At 43.6% G+C, this 25,247-nt stretch overlaps 1 protein-coding gene across 29 annotated transcripts in view; it reads right to left on the minus strand.

Annotated features, from left to right (window-relative positions):
- The window catches only part of ADGRL3 (adhesion G protein-coupled receptor L3), a 543,408-nt gene that overhangs the window by 32,965 nt on the left and 485,196 nt on the right, over positions 1 to 25,247 (minus strand). For 15 of the 29 annotated variants that reach the window (XM_028711310.2, XM_077921365.1, XM_028711334.2 and 12 more), the window contains one exon: positions 12,942 to 13,070. The exons of 12 other annotated variants lie outside the window; for them this stretch is intronic. In XM_028711310.2, coding sequence (XP_028567143.2) covers positions 12,942 to 13,070 — 129 coding nt within the window. Of the gene's footprint in view, positions 1 to 12,941; positions 13,071 to 16,593; positions 16,891 to 17,213; positions 19,365 to 25,247 lie in introns of those variants that run through there. 2 more of the 29 variants (XM_028711324.2, XM_028711330.2) reach the window with 2 other exon arrangements.

Genomic DNA, 25,247 nt, shown 5'->3' on the forward strand with positions numbered 1-25,247 from the left:
GCACCTGCAGGGTTTTATTTCCAAATAGCAGTCCTGACGCAAGTGAAAAGGACAACTGAGAGAGAGGGCCTGTTCCGCCATGAGGCTTGCTATTGTTCCAGAAAAGGAGTACCTGCCCTCCTCCTGCTTGGGAAAGCTATTCTAAAGGGCAGGTATGAATGAAGTTACTTATTACTGATATATGTTAAACTGCCCCAGAAAATAAGATCTCTGTACTGCATGCAGTGTATCAGCTGGGTGCCATCTTGTGAACACTTCTACGTCCAGAGATAAACTCTGCAGAGTCTTTCAGGTGGACGTAGTTGGTTTGAAAAACCTTAGGAAGACAAGTCTGGATTTCTGGCCACTTAGCATCACTAGTGACATGTGTTTCCAATGTACGTCTTGGCTCAGATCCTAAGTAGCGAAGGTGTAGGAGACTTGTGCAAGGAGACCTTCAGCCTCCTGCATCCCTCCACCAGCTGCTTCTTGAGGATGTACTCCTGCCTGATTTGGGCAATCTCCTCTTACTCCAGCTGCTCCTCCTCCCCATCTCCCAACCCTCCAGGGAGGCTCTTTTTAAAATAAAGCGGGGATGGGGGTATCATAACCAGGTATCATAATGAATGGAAAACTCCTCATGCATGAATTTACTTCTGCTCATTAGGATACAAGCCATTAATATAGCCTCAAATCCTTGTATCTTAGTTTTTAAGTCTAGTTCTCCCATGTAGAAAACATAATGGACACACACACATACAGAATCATGTCACTTTTTAATATATTTCAGGTATCAAAAAAAAAAAAAAAGATAGAAGAGGATTGCCTGAGGCAAAAGGAGTAGAATTTTTGCAGTGCAATGAAGATGGCGGGGATGAAACTGATCTCTACAAATATTTAAATGCCCAGAGTGCTGGAACTTGCAAGTAACGGGAAGAATCACCAGTAAGTTATTTATTTTTGCAGACATATTTACCTTGCTTTTTCAAACAAGTTCCCAGGGCAGCTGCTTTTATCTGTCAGGATAGGGTTGCCAAAACAACTAAAGACACTGGCAAGTCCTGAATTTGCGTACCTCTTTAGCAGTGATTGTTAAAAGACGTATGCATGGAGACAACTCTCAAAAGAATGTCTCTGCCAGAAACATAAGACAACTGCTCATGCTGTAGGGGTGAAGACTCTCAGCCACTTGTTCAGTCACAAATATCACTTCATCAAAGGCAGGTAATGGGAATAGAAGCTAGTTGAAAGCTTCATTCACATCGTATTTTTGAAGGCCACATTTAATGGAACATATGTTAAATACCAGCTATATTGAATTTCAAATATCTATATGTTTGACGGCTCAGTTCTTCAAATATCAAGTGTACCAAAGTCATATGCATAATGTGTGCATTATGTGTTTGTCACTGAACCGCATTACAACACAAACTGTACACATAAGTATTTATCGTATTTTTTGCTCTATAAGACTCACTTTTTCCTTCCTAAAAAGTAAGGGGAAATGTGTGTGCGTCTTATGGAGCAGATGCAGGCTGCGCAGCTATCCCAGAAGCCAGAACAGCAAGAGGGATTGCTGCTTTCACTGCGCAGCGATCCCTCTTGCTGTTCTCGCTTCTGAGATTCAGAATTTTTTTTTTCTTGTTTTCCTCCTCCAAAAACTAGGTGCGACTTGTGGTCTGGTGCGTCTTATAGAGTATGAGAATGCAACAAACACAATTCAAAGAGTTAAGGACCCCACTGCACGGTGCTATGGCATTATGTGGCTTGAATGAAATGGAGACAAAATGGCAAGGAGGTGAAGGTCTCGTGCTCACCATCTTTCAAATTATGGCAGAGAAGGTATTGCCACATTGTGCTGTTGTGAACCAAGTGACTAACCCTGCAGTCCTATGGCCCCTTGGAGGGTATCCTGGGAGCCAAAGTAAACACTGGCTCTCCCTTTGTGAGGGAAGAGAGGGAGAATCGGGGCCAGATTCTCCTCCCCATTGCTGTGGCAACCTCTGCAGTCCTGGCCCTACAACCACCTGAGATCTGACCTGAGCAGAGCCATGAACGTGATCCATCGCCTTTCCAGTCACCCAACATGCCCTCAAGCCAGGGAATAAAACTATACTAGCCCTGGAGGGGAGGGGAAATGGAAAAATGAAACATTTTTAAAAGGATGGAGGAGTGCAAAAGCACTCTTCTGCCGTGACTCTATATATTAGTTTTGTTTAGTCGTGTCCGACTCTTCATGACCCCATGGACCAGAGCATGCCTATATATATATATATATATGCTTTCGTAGATTTTCACGGGTACAGGAATGCAGGTTTTGGTGTCCTCGGGTGTATATATATATATATGTATTCTAAAGAGTTCTTAGTAAGGCAAATGGAGATCTCAGCGCCAAGCCAATATATATTTTCCCGCTGAGGAAAGATTGTATAAAAAGCCTGCAAGAATGCACAACTGCTGAACTCAGCTGTAGGAAGTGTTGATTTAACTTGAAAGACAGCTTCTTTGACAACAGTGATCTGCAGCGAGCACTATCATAGGGGATGGTGTTATTTTGTGTTGGTTTTCTTTAGAGAGCTGCTCATTTTCTCTCCAAAGCAATTTTATGGAAAAGAAAAGGAAAAAACTGAACATGGCAAAATGATGAAAGTGATAGTGAGCTTGATGAGGAGCAGCCAACACGTATGGTTTGTCTGAAAGAAAGTAGCTTAAAATAATTGAGTCCTAGTACAATGGAAAGAAATGCACGCCACTTCACATAATAAATGCTCTAGCTGGCCCATAGGTAAGGGCTCCTCTGGACTGCCTTTCGTGCCACATTTCTAAGCACAGGCCTGCGCTTTAAAGCACTGTGTCCGAGTGCTTTTCTTTGGGGGGGGGGCCTGGAGCGTTCCCCACAAAAACCTGCTCTTTACCACTGAACTGGAGCAAATTCTAACCCATGGGAAATCAGAACTGTGCTTTAAAGTGTGGACACCTGTGCAGGGGCGCCGACTTATAAAAAATATTGGGGGGGCCCATACCGGGGTCCTGCCCTGGGAAGTTTTCTAAGCGAATGATCAACGGGAGGTTGTCTCGCCTCGGCTTTCCCCCTTCTGGCCAGCGGCGGCGGATTCTCCCTTCCCGAGAAAGGGGGCGGCGCTGGCGGGCCGGGAGGGGCAAGGGCGGGCTGGGCGGGCGGGCCATGGGCAGCCGCGCCAGCGTGAGTGAGGAGCGCCTCGGGGTTTCGCCGGCAATGCGAGGGCCGGGCGGCAGCATCCCGGGCGGAGGCCGCGGAGGAGCGAGGCGAGGGCAGGCAGCCCCCGACCCCCGAGGGGACTCCCGCCCGCCCGGCCGCGGCGTGGCTCCCCGGGCAGCCTAGATCTCGCCGCCGCTTCGCCGCCTCCGCCCGCTTTCGCGGGGAAGCAGTGCGCGAAACTAATAACTTTCTTAAATTATTGGGGGGCAGAGCCCCCTCAGGCCCCATGGAGTCGGCGCCTATGCACCTGTGTCTAGAAAGCATGAAGCAAAAGTATGGATGACCCCCTAAGTCAGAGATAACCTGCTATAATAGCCCATAATCTGTGACAATGTTTTGTGGCACAGCGATAACCTGTTGCAAAACATGTTAGAAAGAAGAAATTGTAACACCTCTCTCCCAAGTAGACTCAAGTAGACCTGATCACCTTTGATGCTTTTGGTGCTGGGCAAGGAACTTTGCCAGGTATTAGTGGTAGATTCTCCACGAAGCCCAAGCTACCGTATTTTTCGCCCTATAGGGCGCACCGGCCCATAGGACACACTTATTTTTTGGGGGGGGGGGGAGTAAAGGATTTTTTTTTGGTGTTAGACCTGGGCAGTTCCCAGCAGTGAGACTTGTTCCCCACCTTAACATAGGAACTAAACCCCCACCCCTCTCATTTATGCTCTTGCAAGGACTTACTCACTGAACACAGGGAAACAGATGGCAGAGATATTTAGAGACTGGTCACGAGGTGCTTAGACTGCACAGATCCATATGCCATGAATTACGATGGCTGAGATGAAAGATATAGTATGGGAATTCACATCGGCTTGGAAAGTGTCTTGGATGAGAGTAACTTATAACCTTTCATAATACAATATGCATAAACAAATTGGATGATAAATTAAATGTGTTCAGGGTTTTGGAAAACCCTTTGGCTTGTTTCATAGAATCATAGAATTGGAAGGAACTCCAACTTTCTGCAATGCAAGAATTCACAGCTGCCCCTGGGTGGGCTCAAACCACCAACCTTCTGGTTAACAGCCAGCTACTTAAAAGCTTAAAGCAGACTCGGAGGCAATAGCTGGACCACCTTACACTGGGTTGCAACTTTCCCCACCCTCATGGGGTTTCTTCAGAATTTCAACTGAAAAATTCTCATGGAAATGGAACAGACTTAAGTCTCGAACTGAGCCAATGCAGCCACCCTTAGCTGATTGTTTTCCTTGCCATCTTTCTAGTTGGGCTGCTAATCTCTTCTTTCAAGGGCTGCCAATCTTTAGGCATTTGGCAACTGTGTCCTGTCCTGTACAGCTATGACCCCTTTTACTGCTTACAAGCTAGCAAGGAAGGCCCAGCAGTTATACTATATGCCTGCAGGAATGAATTTCATCCTCTCCACCTTCATTGCTCTGCAAAAGTTCTACTCCTTCTGCCTCAGTCATCTACTAATTAGTTATACCTGAAATAAAAATACATATACTTTAAAATATGACAGAGTTATGAAACGGAACCCTTCTTTTGAAATAAATATCCAGACTTTTGCCTGCCTTGACTAGGAAAGATAATGCAAGAAGAACCTAACTTTTCACATTTCTAGTGTGAAAGGCAGAAGGGCGTTTGCCTGTACATGCTTAAAATCCTCACAATCAGGAAATCTTTTAAAAGCAAGAAGGAATACTGAGAATATGCAGAAAGAATGCAAGGTATTAATGTTTCTTGATTAAGACAAACAAAAATCTGATGGAGAATGCATTATGTATGATCACCCCACCCACCTCAATGATTACATTGGAATGCAGTTTCAGAACAACCAGAAGCATTATGTACAAGACCTTTCTAATTCTTGGTTTGTTTGCTTTAAGAACATCATGGAGCTTGTCCTTTATTTCAGGCTATTTTGAAAATGCACACAAATGTTTTATTTCCCCGTTGACGTGTATTGAACCAAAGTTCCCTGTTGCTCTATGGGCTGGGCTCAGATTTCAGGGGCGTGAAGATAGCAATAATGACAGGACAACAATCTGGGATTGAAATGGCCACAACTTTTATTGATTTCAGATGTAAGAAGGCTTTGGCATAGCCATGTATCCTAAATCAGCCTAGCTAGGTTGCTGGCTGATTGCTCCACTAGCGTTGATCCTGGTTTAAAGGTACAGTCATACCTCGGGTTGAATGCACTTCCTCTTTGCAGCATCTCCATATGGGAGAGAGGCTTTCTCCTTCCTGCCAGGAGCACTTCTTCCGGTGCTATCAGGGGAATTTCCCTCGGTTGGGTCACTGTTCTAAAACCAAATGCTTCAGGTAGACTCTAAGGTAGGTAAAGGTAAAGGGACCCCTGACCATTAGGTCCAGTCATGGCCGACTCTGGGGTTGCGGCGCTCATCTCGCTTTATTGGCCGAGGGAGCCGGCATACAGCTTCCGGGTCATGTGGCCAGCATCACTAAGCCGCTTCTGGCGAACCAGAGCAGCACATGGAAACATCGTTTACCTTCCCGCCGGAGCGGTACCTATTTATCTACTTGCACTTTGACGTTCTTTCGAACTGCTAGGTGGGCAGGAGTTGGGACCGAGCAACGGGAGCTCACCCCGTCACGGGGATTTGAACCGCCGACCTTCTGATCGGCAAGTCTTAGGCTCTGTGGTTTAACCCATAGTGCCACCCGCACCCCCCCCAAAAAAATATAAAGTATAAATTCTAGGGGTGGAATTTAACATCTTGCTACTTCTAACATTCTTTCTGCGCAAGCTTATCAGCTTGCCAGACAGAACCAACCCCCATCTCTTCTGTGCTGTTCTGGGGCTTCTTCCAAACCACCCGCCCCAGAAGCCAGGGGCAGGAGAGGGGGGGAAAGTCCCCTCGTGAAAGTGGAAGCCCAAAGTCTGAAACCTGAAGATCAAACTTCAGGATTTGCAAGTCATGTAAATTTGAAACACAAGGTATATCATCCACAAATTTGTAATAAAAAACAAAACACATATTATACTGAGGACTAGAAGACTGAGCCACCTCCCTAGTTACAGATAGGTAGCCGTGTTGGTCTGCCATAGTCAAAACAAAAAAAATTCCTTCCAGTAGCATCTTAAAGACCAACTAAGTTAGTTCTTGGTATGAGCTTTCGTGTGCATGCACACTTCTTCAGATACACTGAAACAGAAGTTGCCCGATCCTTCTATATAGTGAGAAGGTGGGGAGGGGTATTACTCAGAAGGGTGGTGGGAATGGGTGATTGGCAGATAGCTGTGATGAGCCTGTTGACGACTCTTAACGACTGCAATAGGTCTTACAGGAAAAAGTAAGGGGTGAGAAGGTGAAAAATGGCTTTGTCATGTATAATGAGATAAGAATCCAATGTATAATGAGATAAGAATCCACCTCCCTAGGACAAGATATCTTGCATCGGAAGCACCCCAGAATGTGCAAGCTTGTCTTAAAAGGGCTGCTCTAGTCTTGTTAGTGCCCTGCCCTACGCCTTGCCAATCTCAGATAAGATAGAGCTCCCAGACACCTTCTCATTCTTGTGATTTCTGGTGCCATTTCCCACACCCAGGCTGGTCATTCTCCTGAAGTAGTCTTAAAAGAGCAAAATATATAGCAGACATAGCCACGTGGAATAAATCAAAGCAAAACAAACAAATCCCGCCCATGAAAAGGTTAAAGAAAGAAACACACTGGCTCAATAACCAATTGGGACAAAGAGGAAACATTCCTTCCTGGCCTCCCATACAGAGCAGTGATGCTTTTCTGCCCCAAAGGAAATGGCTGGACTTCACTGCTTTCCTGCCCAGTCCAGCTAGCTGCCAGGGTGGGAAACAGACTATGGAAAACTTTATTCCCATTTGCAGGCATCCCTCCACTTTCTCGCGATCAATAATAAATAATAATATTTTTTTATTTATACCCCACCCTTCCCGGTTCAGAAAACCGGGCTCAGGGCGGCTAACAACAAATTTAAAACACCTAATTGTAATACAACATAGAAGCAGCAGAAAATACAATATAAAAACATGAATAACAATAAAATTCAGAGTTCAAAAATCAATTTGGGGGAAATCCATCCAATAAGCGTTAGATAGTCACCAGGGCTAGCTGGCTGAATTAGTCCTACTTGGGCCAGCGAGGAGGCCAGGGGAAAATTAGCTGTGAGGTCTCACAGCGGGTGATCTTCATAAAAGGGGAGGGGTAGGGAACAGAAGGGAAATAAAAGATCAGGCTGAATTCAAATTAAAGGCCAGGCGGAATAGCTCTGTCTTACAGGCCTGACGGAAGGAGGTTAAATCCTGAAGGGCCCTAGTCTCCTGGGACAGAGCATTCCACCAGGTCGGAGCCATGAACTTGCATATACGTGTGGTGCCAGGAAATAAATAAACAATTTTTACGCTGCTCAGCCTCCCCGCCTAACAGCTGACACACGGGGTTAGTGCTGCTGCAGCAGCAGATTTCTAGCGCATTCTCCAGCCGGCCCCAGAGCTTCAATTCCAGTTGTGGATATTTTTGGTACAGTGTTGCCCCGCAAGACGAATGCCTCGCAAGACGAAAAACTCGCTAGACGAAAGGGTTTTCCGTTTTTTGAGTCGTTCCACAATACGAATTTCCCTATGGGCTTGCTTCGCAAGACGAAACGTCTTGCGAGTTTGTTTCCTTTTTCTTAAAGCCGCTAAGCCACTAAGCCGTTAATAGCCGCTAAGCTGCTAAGCCGTTAATAGCTGCTAAGCCGCTAAGCCGCTAATAGCCGTGCTTCGCAAGACGAAAAAACCCCAAGACAAAGAGACTCGTGGAACGGATTAATTTCGTCTTGCGAGGCTCCACTGTACAGTATTTTTGATCTGGACTGCAAAAAGGGTGTTTAAAGGATGTTAAGAGGGTGTTCCCCACTTACGCGATTTTCACTTACGCATGTGGGGTGCTGGAATATAACCCCTGCATAAGTGTGTGTGTGTGTGTGTGTGTGTGTGTGTGTGTGACACCTGTTCTGCTCACAGCCTACAGGAGCATTTGCTCCTTGCTAGCACAGGAAGAAGCAGCCAACGGTAAATGAGATTAAAGAAGCCAAAATTCCCTTGCTACTTTCCCTGAACATCTGTGCCTGCTGGATCCCACAGGAGATTTCACTACCAATGCTGTCATTTCCAGGTTTTGGAAATAATGCTCCTACTTGGGCACAGAAAAACGACACTCTTTTGGTACAAAATGTATCCTGTTGACCAGTGTCTCCCATTATATCCTCTCAAATTCTTCTCCCAAGGGTTGTAGTTTAATCACTTATTCAAAGAATGGCAGAAAAACATTTTAATTCTTCTTGCCCACCATGATAAAGCTTTTACATTTTCCCATACTGAGCTTTGTTCTGCTGCTAACTGTCCAGCTCTTCCTCTTGAAAACAATGGAGGCTTTCGCTTATCTCCACACTGTGTACGCAGAGTTGCCCAGAGCTTGTAGTCCCGGATTACCTGAACATCTCAGAGCACCATTGTATGGAATCTGTCACATTCTTTTTTCTAATCTTACAACATTTAAAGTATGCTTTTTAAAAGTAAATGCATACAGGTGTCTTGATGGCTTTTTCTAGTCCACAATTCTTTCTTTTTTTCTTATAAGAATAAAATTGTGGAATAAATTCCATTGCTGAAGAAGCTCTCTCTCTCTCTCTCTCTCTCTCTCTCTGTGTGTGTGTGTGTGTGTGCGCTGCCTCTGCTTGCTAAACAAGCTTGTTTCTAAATCCCTAAGCTTACCTTGAAAGGAGTTGAGGTTTTGGGTGCTTTCAGATGCGATGACACTTGAAAAGTGCCTGCTCTACTGCTGCGCAAGGCTCCAACGCAACCTTACTTTTGGGAAGCTAGAGGCAACAGGTGGTATTCAACTAAGGACTCAACTACATTGGTAAAGATAATGCGCTTTATATGCATTACAACTCCGTGACACCAGATGGCACTGTGGAGTCCCGTTTTTCAACAACGGGATTTCCCGGTATGAAGTTTACAACGCATTTAACTGAATCGTTTCTTTGACGTGTCTGGATCCAACCTAAGTTTCACTCAGAGCAAACCCATCAAAATTAATGAACACGACTAAGCATTGCCCTCTCTCTAGGAACTTCATCACCTCCCAGTTTTGATTGGCTATGTGGCAACATGACCTCATCACATTGCACAGGCAATGCGCCATTATGATTACCTAAAGAAGAATGAATCTAAGAACACAAAATGGCACAGGAAGAGGGGGCCAGGGAGGGACAGTGACACAGACAATCATGAAGGGTTTTCCCCAAAGGAGGTTTTCATACCAACCCACCTGAAAGGCTACTCTTGAATGAATTTTGACAGACTGAATAGTTAGAAAATATGCATCATAAAAATGGCATGAAACGTCTGTTGATTCAGAAAGATCCCTGAGGTTACCTTTCTGCAGTTTACTGGGTTAGAATTAACAGAAATAGTGGAGCAGCTTTTTAATCTCTTAAATTGGCTGTTCTTTTAATTAATCAAGAAAGGAAAGCAAGATGTGCAGCCAGTATGCTTTTTTCTGGTCTAACCTTGCTGCTTAACTTTCACACAGGTGAACAATGATGAAGATGAGGGAAGGGAAGAGAACGAGGTCTGTATCGGGGGGAGGGGGGAGAGAATATGTTTGCTTCAGTATGTAGATCTGGAATATGAGAGAACATGCATATGGTTTCTAGGTATAACCCACTGAGATCCACACACTAAAGAGTGTGTGCGCCCGCATACACACACACACACGCTTCTCTAGCAAACTATACTCCTCCGCTTGGCCAGTTCGTATTGCCATAGACTTTGTTGGATACATGTGTGGTGAAGAGATGGTCTGAGCATTTCATACTCCCACATATCCCCAAATGGCCATGGAACAAATCAGAGTCTGGTCGTCTTCTCAGATGACTCCTGTTTCATGAATCTATTCAACCTGCGTAGGCTAAAACCCAGCATGGATTACAAATAATAAGCCGGAAAATGATTGCGTGAGTCATGCCAAGCTGATCTGGGCTGCAGCAGTGCCCTTGAGACCCCGCAGAGTTTTCTCATGGTTCATTACTCTATCAGTTCTATCATTCAAAATAAACTGCCATGACGCCTAGCATGACAGCTGCTTTGTGAGCAATTCAGCTCATCCATGGCCAGAGCCAAAAAGAAAAGATGGCTTGTGGGATAAGGTGTGAAGAATTTTAGCTGAGTTTTGTCAGGCTGCAGGTCAGATTAGTATGGGCCAGGTTTCAGTGATGTCTAATAAGTATAATGGCTCACTACTCTTACCTCATTATCATATAACACTTTATACATGATAAAGGTAAAGGTACCCCTGCCCGTGGGGTGGCGCTGTGGGTAAAAGCCTCAGCGCCTAGGGCTTGCCGATCGAAAGGTCGGCGGGTTGAATCCCCGCGGCGGGGTGCGCTCCCGTTGTTCGGTCCCAGCGCCTGCCAACCTATCAGTTCAAAAGCACCCCCGGGTGCAAGTAGATAAATAGGGACCGCTTACTGGCGGGAAGGTAAACGGCGTTTCCGTGTGCTGCGCTGGCTCGCCAGATGCAGCTTTGTCACTCTGGCCACGTGACCTGGAAGTGTTTCCGGACAGCGCTGGCCCCCGGCCTCTTGAGTGAGATGAGCGCACAACCCTAGAGTCTGTCAAGACTGGCCCATACGGGCAGGGGTACCTTTACCTTTACCTTTTACCCCTGCCCGTACGGGCCAGTCGTGTCCGACTCTGGGGTTGTGTGCTCATCTCACTTAAGAGGCCGGGGGCCAGCGCTGTCCGGAAACAGTTCCGGGTCATGTGGCCAGCGTGACGAAGCTGCTCTGGCGAGCCAGCACCAGCGTAGCGCACGGAAATGCCATTCCCTTTCCCGCTATAAAGCGGTACCTATTTATCTGCTTGCACTTAAGGGTGCTTTCGAACTGCTAGGCGGGCAGGAGCTGGGACCGAACGACGGGAGCGCACCCCGCCGCGGGGAATCGAACCGCTGACCATACGATTGGCAAGTCCTAGGCACTGGACGCCACCCGCGTCCCGCTATACTTGATAACAAACTGACAAAATCCTCGACTCTGTTCATGGTAAAGCATCAAAGCGTACTGAGGTAAGCTATCAAATGCCAATGGTTAGCATAGAATTCCATTACATGAAATGTATTTGCATATGAAATAGGTGGATGTGAAACAATGTGATATAAAATAAGCAATTGCTTCATTCAAAAAGCATACAATTCTCATCAGTGATTAAAATGGAACAAACAGTAACACTGTTCACTTTGTTTCCAGGGACCGTGTGCTGTTTTTATTTACAATTTGGGTTCCAGTTAAAAACAGAGAGTATGGCCAATGAGATCAATGGAGCATGGTGCAAATGTAGAAGAATCTCTGGCATAGATACTGATATTTGAAATGAAAGATCTTGTCAAAGGGCTGGAGCAGGGCTAAGTTGAATGCAGGTCCCTATGAAGTCAATGGGATGAGATAGTCAAGACTTGAGCTCCGCTGTGAAATCTGTGTAACTAACTTAGCTTGGTTCTCACTTTAATATAATATAAAATAATTTTAAAAATTGTATCTTGCCATAGCTACCAGAGAACATTTGTGCATCAGAAATGAAATTTTATTGCTCCCAGTTTTATGGGGGGTACAGAATTCTCAATATTATTATCCAGTATAGAAAGTTACTTTTTGAGACTAAAAGGTAAATTTTGACATGATTAATGCTTTATATTAAGAAAAAAATTCTTTCACTGTTTATGGTGGGTAAGTACCAGAACAGTTTATGTGCTATATTAGCATTTTAATGTAACTAAATGCATTGCTTATATGAATAAAAAGTGCTGTATGAAAAATTTGCAAAAGAAGTAGAATGTCAAATAACATTTCATCTCTAGGAATGAAATGCTAATAAGACCATTCAGCATTTCATACTAGAAGGCTATATAATCCAAAGAGGTGCTGTTTACACCTGTATTATCTTTGTGTAAAGAGATTCTCATGGCCAAAATCTCAGATAGTCACGTCAGACAAACTTATCTGGCTTTACTGGTAAGATCTTTGCATTCTTATGCCAACTTCTTTGACTGCAGAATTCTACTTGACCCATCTGGAATGATACGCTGCGACTTCAGTCCTACTAAAGATGGTTGCACTTAAGTCCTATTAAAACCAGCAGAACAATTTTGTTGTGACTACAGTAAGTCCCACTTATTTCAATGAGGATTAAACCAACTAAATGGTTGGCCTGGGGCTTTCATTACTACTGCTAAATAACTAACTGCTGCTACTGCTGTTGTTTTTAAACAGCAGTTGGGGGTATATTCTTTACTGGCCCAATCCTGCTCTGAATTTCAAAACTCAACAATAGCTTTGGCGTTTTTTAGCATTAAAGGGCTATTTTGATACCACTTACCTTGGACAGCGCTCCTGTTTCTCAAATGAATGTTTGACAAACAGATATACAAGAGATAAATGGATACAAGTGACCAAACACAACACTGAAAATATTAAAACAAAAGTTCATACACATCTGAATAGATCTGACTGATGGGTGTCTTTCAAAATTAATTTAGATTCGTTCAAGAAAAAAGCCTGGGGGAAATGGAAAAATGTTCTGAAATGGGTAGGGAAATAATTATTTGTGCTCAAAAATAAAGGGGAGGAAAGAAAAAGAAAGAAAGAAAGAAATGTGCCTATAAAAGCCACATAAAATGGGACTCTCACTAGGAAAATGAGAGAAACTCCACCACACCTGGTGTGTTGTACATGCTGATAGAAGGGTTGTTATAGACGGCCGATTCCCCGAGCAATGTGTTATAAGGGTTGTTAGTGCCATGAGGACGAAGGAGAGCATTGGTTATAAGATGGTTAGCCATGGCTCCTGGAGCAGCCCAATAGGAAGACAGAGAAAAAAAAGCAAAAAAAGGTCAATCAGGCAAATATGATTAAAAAAAGAAAACATTCAGACTGACAACAATTTCAACAGTCCCGATTAAAAGCAGCCAGCTACTTCGACTGGGAAGCTAAATGCCACCAAAGCACAGATGTCACTGAGAATGCAAACGGAAAAGGATGGAAGTGATGCTAAACCAACCATTCAGGATGTCCCCAACCAACTGCTTAGAGTGTAAATGGAAGAGACACGCAGCATGTTTGCCACATAAAAAAAAGATGATGATCACTCTAAAGGAAAGGCCAAACAAATATAATGAGCGTAACTTAAAATAAAATGGCACATTTAACACCCACTAATGTGAGTCATGAGTTTCCTCCAGATTTCGGGCTCCGCTGCTACACTCCCAAGACAGACTGCTCTTTATTCACTTTTGGAACAGTTTACTGACAACAAATAATGTGTCTATATATATAAAGTAATGTGATATGATTCATATTTACTTCTATGAGAGGGGGGTCACCCCTGGGACAGGATGTACCCTTAGAAAGCACTTTGTAATGGCAGACAATGTAAAATTCAGATGTGTACAATACTGGGAGTCAATACTCAGATATTATGGTATCCCCCTTCCCATTTATAGTTCCTTGTTTTTTACAAACACAACCTTCAAACTGGTAAGTGGCCAAATCAATGTTCATTTGCCATGCCAGAATGTTAGGTCGGGGTGAGGGGATATAGACTCTTGCTATAAAGTCCACTAGTACGTTAGTTCTTTATAGTGTAATTCACAAAGACCAAGAATAGCAAAATAAATAAGTCTATACAAACTAGCGTTAAAAGAAGATTGATATGAACAAGGGAAGTGCAGAAATAAGGATCCTTCTGAAAGCAGCCACAGGTCCCAAAGGGATGGTCAAAAATTCTGAGAAGGATTTCCAGACAGAGATGGAGAGAATATAGTTTCTCAAGTACTTCATTTTTTTCTATGTCTGGGCAGCAAGGAGTGATATAAAAAGACTAGGAAAGAATTGCTGAAAAACTGTGATAATGAAAGAGGACTATTTTTGTGTGTGTTGGTACCCACAACAATAATACAGGGACATTTGCAACCATTACCTAAAGACACAGTCCAACCACCAACTACTGTGATCTGGTAGAGCTTTTATTCATTCTGATGGGGCTGGCATAGGATAATGCCCAGTTAGATTCTGCCCTAAGACAGAAACCCAAAACATTTCGAAGAGAAAAAGAGAAAGAAAGAAAGAAAGAAAGAAAGAAAGAAAGAAAGAAAGAAAGAAAGAAAGAGAGAGGGAGGGAGGGAGGGAGGGAGGGGCGTACAATCAGATGGGGCTTGCTAAGGGTCAGCGCTCCATGGGGGAAAGGGCCTTGCGACACCACAGGCCCACAGAGCTCAGTGATAGTTTCTAAAGCATGCATATTATTGTACCAGCGAGGAGCTGCAGAAAAGCGGTTTCTGCCTGACGACATCCTTATGTTGTTAACACAAATTGGTGCATAACTGATAGGATTAGATACTGTTGATACCAAACTACACAGCTGGCTCCCATGTGAGACTTAATGCAAATTGAAAAGGAAAAGGAAAAAGGAAACCATATATCCATATACGTATCTTGTTTAATCTCTCCAGCTAATCTACGCTGTTGTGTTAATTTTTCTGCTACAGCTGTTTGCCATACCTTGTGATACGTGAGCCACAATTAATAGCTGTACTATAAATTCTTTTTCGTTGTTCTCTAAAAATAACAACACCAAGAGAGGCTCTTGCTGAATTGCCTGTTGTCGCCAATGGTAGTCAAAATCATATTCCATTTTTTAAAAAATGTACCACATTCCCACCACAGGTGAGTCAGTGACCTCTGTGCCTTTCATCACCTTGAGCGCAACAGAGACATTCCCACTCAACAGGAGTAAGACGCATGTGTGTATCAACTTTAACATGACCTCCTAGGTTCTCGCCGAAATAGTTTTCAGGTGAAGCTTAACTACATAGGAGTTCCACTCAGTCTCTGTTAATCGTGTCTCTAGATCCACTTCCCAAGCTAGCTTCAGTCATCTGCCATTTTCAAGAGAATTTTAGCTGCACCCTTGTTCCTTTAGAGAATCTGCGTTGTTCGCCTTCTTGTAGAGAGTAAGAGAATGGGGGCAGATCCTCCTTTCTCAAAGGAGTCATGACAAAAACCGGGCTTAAGTTCTTTAAAACCAGCTAACTTTTAAGCTAGGGAAGAGCACTTCCAGTTTTTCCTCAGAAAGATTCTGTACTCTCCAATTTCCTCTACTTTTCTAGTATCTAAATTGTGTCTATTTATCACAAGTCCACAAAGTGAGGATGCTCCAAAAATGATAGGAGTGGTTGTGGTTTTGGCTTCATTTTCTCTAGACTAACTGGTTGAAAAATAACAAAAAGCAAATCTGTAACTCTCAAGGAAGAGTGTTGGGATAGAAAATGAAAAATAAAATTAAATAAAAAATATCCTGTCAATCAATCCTGGGCCTAAGAATGCACTAGTGGTTTATATGCTTAGCAGACAAGATTCAAAGAGAGAAAGCCCAAGAGCTGCAAGTCAGTCACCTTCTTACCACCAAAGTTACAACTGCTTATTTATTTTATGTCCCGCTTCATCCCCAACAGTCTGAACAACTTTACACAATACACTAAAAAAGGTGAAAACGTACATTGTTCTGCCTAAGCATTTTATGAAGACTAGCAAAACAGCTCATGCAGGCTGCGATTGAGACGAAACAGATGGCAGTTGAACTTGCTATGTGTGTTCACATTTGGACGTGAACTGGGCCAGTGCGGGGATCTCCAAATGATGTAAGACTACAATTGTCATTAGCCATGCTGGCAGGAGATGATGGAAGATGGAGTCAAACAAAACATGGAGAGACCACGTTGGCTACCCCTGTGCTATGGCAGTTTTTGGATCCTAGGTTTACCGCCAAAGATTTGTCAGGGTATTACGAATCAATACGCCTTCTCCAACCCCAATTTTTGTGTCTCTTTCACTCTCCTCTTATTACTCAAGACCTACCTGACAAATCCCCTTTTCTCTAGGCTCCTCTACTCCCTCATACCAGCTTCCATCTTAGTCCAGGCCTTCTCCTTCCATAGACCTTTCTTCCTCCCCTGAATCTATCTAGAAGCAGAATAGTTTAACGACTGAGAGTCATAACTGGCTACCCCATAGTCATGGCCAGAGTCTTCATCATCACTGAAACCCCTGGAATAAAGAGCGAAAGCACCAACTTTGAAGTCAAATAGGATGGCCACAATTCTATCAACGATGATTAAGGGTCTGCAGTTGGATGAGGAAACCTGAAGAACTCTAATGCACATTTGCATATCACACAAAAAGATTAGGAGACATAATGATTTGGGACAGCTACAGAAAATAGGGACTGGCCGTGTGTCATTGACTCACTGGGGACGTCAAACCACCTGACATCCGTATCTTGCAACAAGAAAGAAGGAGATCCCACACAGGTAAGTGTTTGAGGTTGACTTTATTGGTTTGCCCATTACCTCACTGGATTGCCTAGTGGTTAATGCAAATAGCAAACAGGTCAGGGCAAAGAGTCTATATGGCTCCCTGAATGTCACTTCCTCATAGCTCTTTTTCTGTGGGTTCCATTTCGTGCTTTTCTGCCCACTCCTGGTGTTCCCCGCTTTTCCACGGCTTCTGTCTTCTGATGTCCCAGCTTTGATGTAGCAGTGGAGTGAGTGGACAAGCTCTACCAGGCGCTGTGCGGAGAATGAGTAACTCCTCTGGGAAAAGCTCTTGAACTGAAGATATATGGACAAGAGTTGAAGTCAGGCTGTGTTTCCGTAGATTCAACTTCCCTAGCTGCGACCGCCGCCTCTGTGAGCAACGGGGGAACCCCAGCTGACAAAGCGTCTCAGTCCGAGTGACAAACCGTCAAAGTTAATATGCGAGTTAGGCACGCAAGGCACACGCAAGCACACACTCACAGGCACACAGCTCACCCTTCCTCAGATGATCTGTGCAGATCACCTAGGAAAAGGTTATCACCTTCTCTCCACTCATCAATTGATAGGATGGAGGGGTGAGACTGGCATCCCCATAGGGGCATAAATATACCCCACCACTGAGTTTTCTCTTTTATCATTATATATAATTTGCTAGTTTGGTCATAGGTGTGGGGTCCCATAGCTTGACTCATTTACGTACATTGCTGACAATCGCTCATATTTGCAAGCAAGATTTTGGTTGTAGTGACCATTTTAAATGTTTATGCTTTTGTTTAATTAAATGAACAGTGTAATTGAGGAGAAAGCAATGGATCTAGTGGAAGAGGCTATTCTGTGATCTTTCCTAATAATATATGAATTATTTTCCAGAACACTTTTGGTTTTTTTTGCTATGGGAAATTCCCACTATATATCAAAAGTTCCTCCTCTGCTCCTTCAACATTTCCAAGAGATTATAGAATAATAATTATTAAATTTATTAATTAATACTAGGGTCTTATACCACCCTGCTGTTACTTCAAAGCCTTTTCCTCTAATTGCTGAAGATGATTTATATTCTTTATTTTCCCAGATCTTCCTAGATATATTATCTGATATACTTTGGATGCAGCTGAAAATCAAGTGTTTTACTTGCTTTGGTTCAGACCAGTATTTTAAAAGTAACTTATACATCGAAGATAAAAAGTCATTCTTAATAGTCATAAATATTTTTGAAAGCGGATTCTTCTCTTATGGTGCAATCCTATACACATTTACCTGGGAGTAAGCACCACTGAACTTGGTGGGGGTTACTTCTGCATAGACATAACTAAGATTGCACACTTAGTTGCACATTAGAGCTTAGATGTTCAATGAATGATGTGTTTGAACGTAGTCAAACCATGGAAGACTCAAACCTTGTAATTTCCTTTTAATCTGGAATAAGAATGTTATGCATCAAAATATCTTTATATTGGAAAAAGTCTTTCTGAACTTTTTAAAAAATAATTTTTATTTTTTATTTTGCAAATACAAACGAAAAGAAGAACAATGCAAGGAAGAAAACAATTGAAACAACAACATATTTCTAGGGGTCACTACACAGCGACTCACATTTGGTACAATTACACACCCTGAGCTTATAAATTAGACTATCACTTATTATTGTACTTTTGAAGGAACCGAGCCATATGGATTAATATGCCTAATATGATTTTAAATAATCCATCACTGATCTAAGCAGTGATATAGTTCGACCTAGATACAGCTTGTATTGCCCCTATAGTCTTAAACTTCATATTTTAGTTTTGTATCCTTTGTGGGATTGGAGATGGAACCAGTTAATTGGAGTTTACACATCTTCTGCCATCTTGTCCATAAGAAATGCCTAAAATCTCTTGACTACAAAGCTAATGTCAGTTTGCCTGAAATGATTGATTTACCTCTGAAGCGAAATGTAACTTGACATGTCAAAGGAAGTTTATCAGAACTATCACCAAGGGAAAGGAAATCTCACCTTCCTACAGAGTGGCTTCGTAACGATTTGTATATAGTGGCTGAGAAGGTCAAGTATTCTGGCTGAATGTTTGGCGGTGCTATTGTAACACCAAGGACTCTTCTACTGTCACAGTCCGACAGCAGAAGGGAAACATTCACCGAAAAGCTTCAGCCTTTGCTTGCGTTACACATCCCATTCCATTCGGTCTCTTGCAAGATGCGCCTCAGAGAAACAAACTCTTATTGATTCTAGCAAACTAAGGCCATACAGAGACAACAGACCAAGTTGTAACTATTCCCTAAAACGCACGTTACCAGGATGACATGCTTACAGCTCCAGTTCATGCAGCTCTAAAAAGATGTGGCAATACAATGGCACCTCCATCCAGGATTAACTGTGTGGAGTAGAAAGGATGCCATGAAGTGCAACCAAGACATTCCATTGTGGGCAACCTTCTGGGGGGCGGCGTATCATTGGGGGGTGGGAGGCATAAAAGGGGCAAAAGCAAAAATGGATGTGATTCTTCCTTTTGTACAGTAGGCTATATTCCAGCCATGCAGAAATCAGAAGTTTCTACATTCTGCACCCCCCTCCTCCTCCATTCTCCATCTAAGCAACCATCAGGCACTGTTACACTTCAATGGCATTCCAGCTAGGCGTTTAGCAGGACAGGAGAGCGATCTGTGGCCTGGGGGAAATCCCAAGATTTGGAAAGAGAGGCCTGGTTCCCTGATCTACATGTTCTTGAGACTTCTATATGGTGGCCAGGCTGCTCTGGAGGATGACAGATCTGAAGCCAAAGAAAATAAATGTTCAGTGCTAAATGCTAAGTGTTGCACAGGAACTCCTCTATGGAAGAAACAGACGCAGAAGCTCTAAGCTCTACACATCAAGCTGAAACGTAAAAGGATTGGCTGTGCTTATTCCACAAGGCAGGTCACTGTCTTTATGAACTGATGTTGAATGAGGCCAACTTTCATGGCTGATAAAATAAGGCTGATCTTAAAAGATCCTGGTCTCCACCCCCCGCCCTAAGGAACTCCTTTCCAACACCAAGTCATGATGAAATGCTGGCATCAAATAGGACAACGGATGTAAAACCGGAGGCAAACACAAGATTGGTGTTACATGTTCCTGAGAGCAAGTTCAATACATTTGTGTCTGTGATATAGACACTAATTTTCTTCAGCTGGTGTGGTTTCATCTTTTCTCATATATGGGGGTAAAAGCTCCTGGATGATGTTGTTGAGAACATCAAAGCAACGGGTTACATGCCTATCAATGAACCTATCGAAAGCTTCAGCAACAGAACTGCAACTCGGTCGCAGATTGATTGGGTGAGACGCCACAGCCTACATCTCAAATCACACTGAATGATCATGTTGTGAGGTCTTCAGAAAGAACGGCCATTTATTTGGGGGGAAAGGTGAACTTGTGGGCAACCTCCCACCCCATTATCTGAGTGGTTTGTGTGCAGAATACACAATGCTAAAGAAACCAACCCCATTCACACAGCACTGCATCGCTCATTTTCCAAAACCGGAAAACTGGAAGAGTTGCCACCTAAGAGTGCAGCTCTTTATTTTCCTTTAAGGCTTGTTCACTATCAAATCACGCTATGGAGAAATGGCCATTGTGCTACTCCAGCAGGGCCAGCCTGGGATGCTTTGCCACTGGAGGCAAAACAGAAAATGGCGCCCCCTGCCTTGTCCTTCTCTGCTGCCTCTCCTATACCCCACTGCTGCCAAAGTGGGGAGATGGGTGATAAGAGTCATAATTCTAGGGGAGGAAGGAGCCTTGCAGGAAACACAGTTCTGGAAGAGGAGGGTAGATTCATTCATAATATTCAGTACTCAAAGAATTTAACCAATTCACGGCTGTTCTGGGGAGTCAGCAAATGAAGGATGGTGCCAATAGTTCACAGCCCAACAGAGTTAGAACTCTTTACACTCAACTCTTTTGTTGGCTTGTGGTCAGTGGAGTGAAGCATATGGAACTGAGCGCAGGATCGCAGCAGAAATTATCAATGGATATTATTAATTGAGTCTATACACGGTCTTTCACTGAAAGAAACACAACCGAGGCTTCTCACAAACAAATGAAACAAGTTGTAGCCCTACAACTGATAAAGCCAAGTTAAAACATCAACATTGTAGGCAGAAACACCTGGAATTGGATTGGATTTGATATCCCGCCTTTCACTCCCCTTCAGGAGTCTCAAAGCGGCTAACATTCTCCTTTCCCTTCCTCCCCCACAACAAGCACTCTGTGAGGTGAGTGAGGCTGAGAGACTTCAAGGAAGTGTGACTGGCCCAAGGTCACCAGTTGGTATTAGAGAAATGCCTGGGGTAAACAGATACATTTTCAATTGTTGGTGGAAGCAACCACATGCAGGGAGATTGTTCCTCATGGTAGGTGCCATCACAGAGAAAGCCCTTCTGCACCATGGTAAGATGTCTACAGGTTGTGGCAGGGTTCTTCCACAATGGAAGCCACCAAGTTGGTCTGTATTGGGAATGCCTGGTTAGGAGCTTTTCAGAACCTTATCAACCAGGAGTAAAACCTTGAACTTGGATCAGTAGCTAAATGGTGCCCAGTGCAACTCTTCCAGAAGAGGCACATGGTAGGAATCTGAACTGAGCAACCTGGTCCCTGCATTCTGCAGCAAGCTGCAGTTTCCAGTGCATGAATCACTGTATCAAAGCTATCCCTATCCAGGAATGATCACTACTGACAAACCAACTGAAGCGGGCAAGAGGCATTCCCTGCTGGTGATGTCGCTTGGGCCTGCCATGACAGTGACAAATCCAGGAGCATCCCTCAGACTACATACTTGTTCATTCAGAGGAAGTGTAACCACTACCAGAGTAGGTTAACACCCCAACCTTCAGACCCAAGAACTGATCATCACAGGGGCTGTTGTCTTTTCAGGATTCAACTTCAGTTTATTGGCCTTCATCCACCCTACCAGTACATCCAGTCTCTGTTTTGGACCTGACAGACACTCCAGACACGGAGCAGCAAATTAATGACACCTTGCCCTAAATCTACGGATGACTGCTCCCAAAGGCTTTATATAGATGTCAAAGGTAAGGAAAAGGACCCCTGGACGATTAAGTCCAGTCAAAGGCGACTATGGGGTTGCAGCGCTCATCTTGTTTTCAGGCCGAGCTTTCCAGGTCACGTGGCCAGGTTGACTAAACCGCTTCTGGTGCAACGGAACACCATGACGGAAACCAGAGTGCATGGAAATGCTATTTACCTTCCTGCCGCAGTGGTGCCTATTTATCTACTTGCACTGGTGTGCTTTCAATCTGCTAGGTAGGCAGGAGCTGGGACAGAGCAACGGGAGCTCACCCCGTCACGGGGATTCGAACCACTGACTTTCTGATTGGCAAGCCCAAGAGGCTCAGTGGTTTAGACCACAGTGCTACCCGTGTTAAATGGCATTTATCTCTGGCACAAACCCTGCAGGTAGATTTATGCAGCGCTTTTCCTTCTTTTTTTTGCGGGAGGAGTGAACATAATGGCTTACAGTCGTGAAATGCCACTGCTTCTGCTACCCTCACAGCACAACCCCGTATTTTTCTTCCACTGCCGAGTGGAGTGAGACAGATAAGGTTTCAGAATATCTGGTATTGTTTACAGAACAAGAAGCCTGGCTTCCTCCACTGGTGACAAGCTGCTTTTAATAAGATTTCTAGAGTGATGCTTCAACTCATCCAAGTACTTTTTACCTTATTTCTTGGGCTGGAGTGCCCTCTAGAGTCTTTAAGAACCTCCTGCACTCCTCTGATTGCTCTTTTCACTGCAATCTTTCCGGGTTCCTGAGACAGTACACCCTTGTCTCCAGAGAGGGGCCCTAGCATATCTGGCTTACTCTGCCAGATACTTCTAGCCAGATATTTTGCCCTGCCTCTCCTCCTCTTCTGTTTTCTCTTGCTGCTACTTTTGCTATTTCTGTGATTTACACAGCAGCTGGGAGAGTGTGGAGAAACCAGGTTGCTGGGAATTTCTGCATCCTGTTCGGTGATGTTTATATCCATTCGGGCTGAGTGTGGCATGGCTGTGATTCCCATCCATGCCCAACTCTCTACAGAAGGAGGAGCTGAGCAGTGACCCATGAGCGAACCCTCTGCGAGGGAGCATGTCAAAATGGGCGTGATAAAAGCCATAAACTTCTCATTGGCAATTTTCATACAGCATGAAAGACAACCAAGGGTTTCCTGAGTAAACTAGACCTGGTGGTGCAGCCTTGAAAGGGCTGCAGAAATTGCTGTCTGGGGATCTTCTGTAGGAGAACGGTTTGCTCCCACTATATTCTCTTGGTATATTTCCAAATAAAGAAAACACTACAAAAACAGCACAACAGTCCTGCGCTCTCGTCTGTAAAGGAAACCCTATAATACTGGGAAGCGAGGGGCTTGTAACAATACCACAATTAAAACAAATCCGTTTAAAATCTAAAAATCTCAACACAGCTAGCCTAATTAGCACATTTCTTTTATATATTTAAAAGCTATTGTTCCGGAACATGTCCTTCACTTTAATTGGATCACGTCCCAGTAAAATGACATTTATCAGTGTGAATGCCCTCCTAAATAAATATTTTTCCAGCTTTTCTGAAAGCCCCCAGCCAGCTAATCATTGGGATGTTCAAAGAGACGGCACCACCACAGAGAAAACCCTTTCGGCGTCACCCTGGCTGTATCAAATGTCATGGGATACATCAGCATGAGATGCAGAGAGAAATTAAAGACCAACCCCTAATTAAGCCTTACAAAAACAACACTCTTTTAAACAGAAAAAGCATGTAAATGAACGGCTCCCCGTGTTTTTAGGTAGAAGCAGAGTGACCAAATGTAAATTTTGACACTGAAGTTTGAAAATATGCCTTCATCAGTGGATCATTTTAAAGTCTGCCTAGAAATAACACCCCCACCCACACCTGCCTCCAGGTATCCCTGCTAAGTTAGCTTTGCTGTATATTGTTTCAGCATCACAAACGACAGCTTAATTATATTTGGAGAGAAGACGAGGTGGTGGGAGACCTCATTCTGAAAACACTCAGGTTTCACTTGGGATGGAAATCATGGTATTAGGTTATGAATTTTAATTTCCTTTCAGACTCAGATTCCCACTGTTTGAATTTGAGATTAATTTGCTCGACTCATTATGAGAGAATGTACATGAAACTGAAATTAAACTGATTATATATAAATACAGTTGCCATAACACTCTATTCCTTTTTCCTGTTTAAGTTTCAGATTATGTCTTTGCAGATCACATAAAATACTTTAAATATTTAGTCAAATATTTATACATTCAAGGTTGCTATTGCCAATTTCCAATTGCAAGTGGGCCTGATCAGGATTGGGGCTACAGTGAGACAGTCACAGTTTCTTTTAAAAACAACACCACACTTTTCTCTTGTGAGAGAATCAGAATTAATTAAAATGTTATTGGTGGAGATATTTCAGTTTAGATATGAAGAAGAGAAGAAGGTTTAGAGTTTGTGCTTCCTTCAGACGAAATGGGTGTTCATATCACCACCAGTTAAGTCAGGATAAGCCTGAAGTTGCTGTTTCCCCCCAGTGTGCTTCACATCGCTTCCCTTTCCGCCAGCTGTTCACATCAACATATCTTAATTAGTATCAGATCAGTTTCTGTTTGTGTGCACACCAAGGGGAGTGGATAGGGCAGGAATGTCTTCACCCCATGCAAAGGTGTTCACATCTTGACTGGAGACACCTTGGACTGTCTTAAGGACCAATCATATAACACCGGTCTTGAAAGACCTACATTGGCTCCCAGTACGTTTCTGAGCACAATTCAAAGTGTTGGTGCTGACCTTTAAAGCCCTAAACGGCCTCGGTCCAGTATACCTGAAGGAGCGTCTCCACCCCCATCGTTCAGGCCGGACACTGAGGTCCAGCACCGAGGGCCTTCTGGTGGTTCCCTCGCTGCGAGAAGCCAAGTTACAGGGAACCAGGCAGAGGGCCTTCTCGGTAGTGGCGCCTTCCCTGTGGAACACCCTCCCACCAGATGTCAAAGAGAACAACAACTACCAGACTTTTAGAAGACACCTGAAGGCAGCCCTGTTTAGGGAAACTTTTAATGTTTGATGTATTACAGTATTTTAATTTTTTTTTTGAAGCTGCCCAGAGTGGCTGGGGAAGCCCAGCCAGATGGGCAGGGTATAAAAAATAAATTATTATTATTATTATTATTATTATTATTATTATTATTATTATTATTAGTGTGAAGCTGAGTTGAGAAACAACTGCATCAAACTGGATGTTTTAGCTGAGTTTCCTGCATTTCAGGAGGTTGGACTAGATGACCCGCGGGGTCCCTTCCAACTCTACAATTCTGTGATACTGTAGTATTTCCAAACCAAGGCTACATGTGCATTTTTGATGAATAAAATCCAAGCACGGGGAACACAGTGCACAGTGAAATTTGTGGACACAGTCAAATACCTTTCCTAACCTGTTCGGTTCTGAAGAAAGCCTGGGGGATTTATATATAAGAAATGTCTGTCTCATTTTTAAAAAGGCCACAGCTCATGTAAAGGGAGATTTAAATATTAATTAAATATTAGGGGTTGAGAGTTTTCAGAAAAGCTTGGGTCCGATGCCATTAGCATTCTCTGCCCTCGCCCTCCTGTACT

Source organism: Podarcis muralis, chromosome 17 (assembly GCF_964188315.1).
Source record: "Podarcis muralis chromosome 17, rPodMur119.hap1.1, whole genome shotgun sequence".
NCBI lineage: Eukaryota > Metazoa > Chordata > Lepidosauria > Squamata > Lacertidae > Podarcis > Podarcis muralis.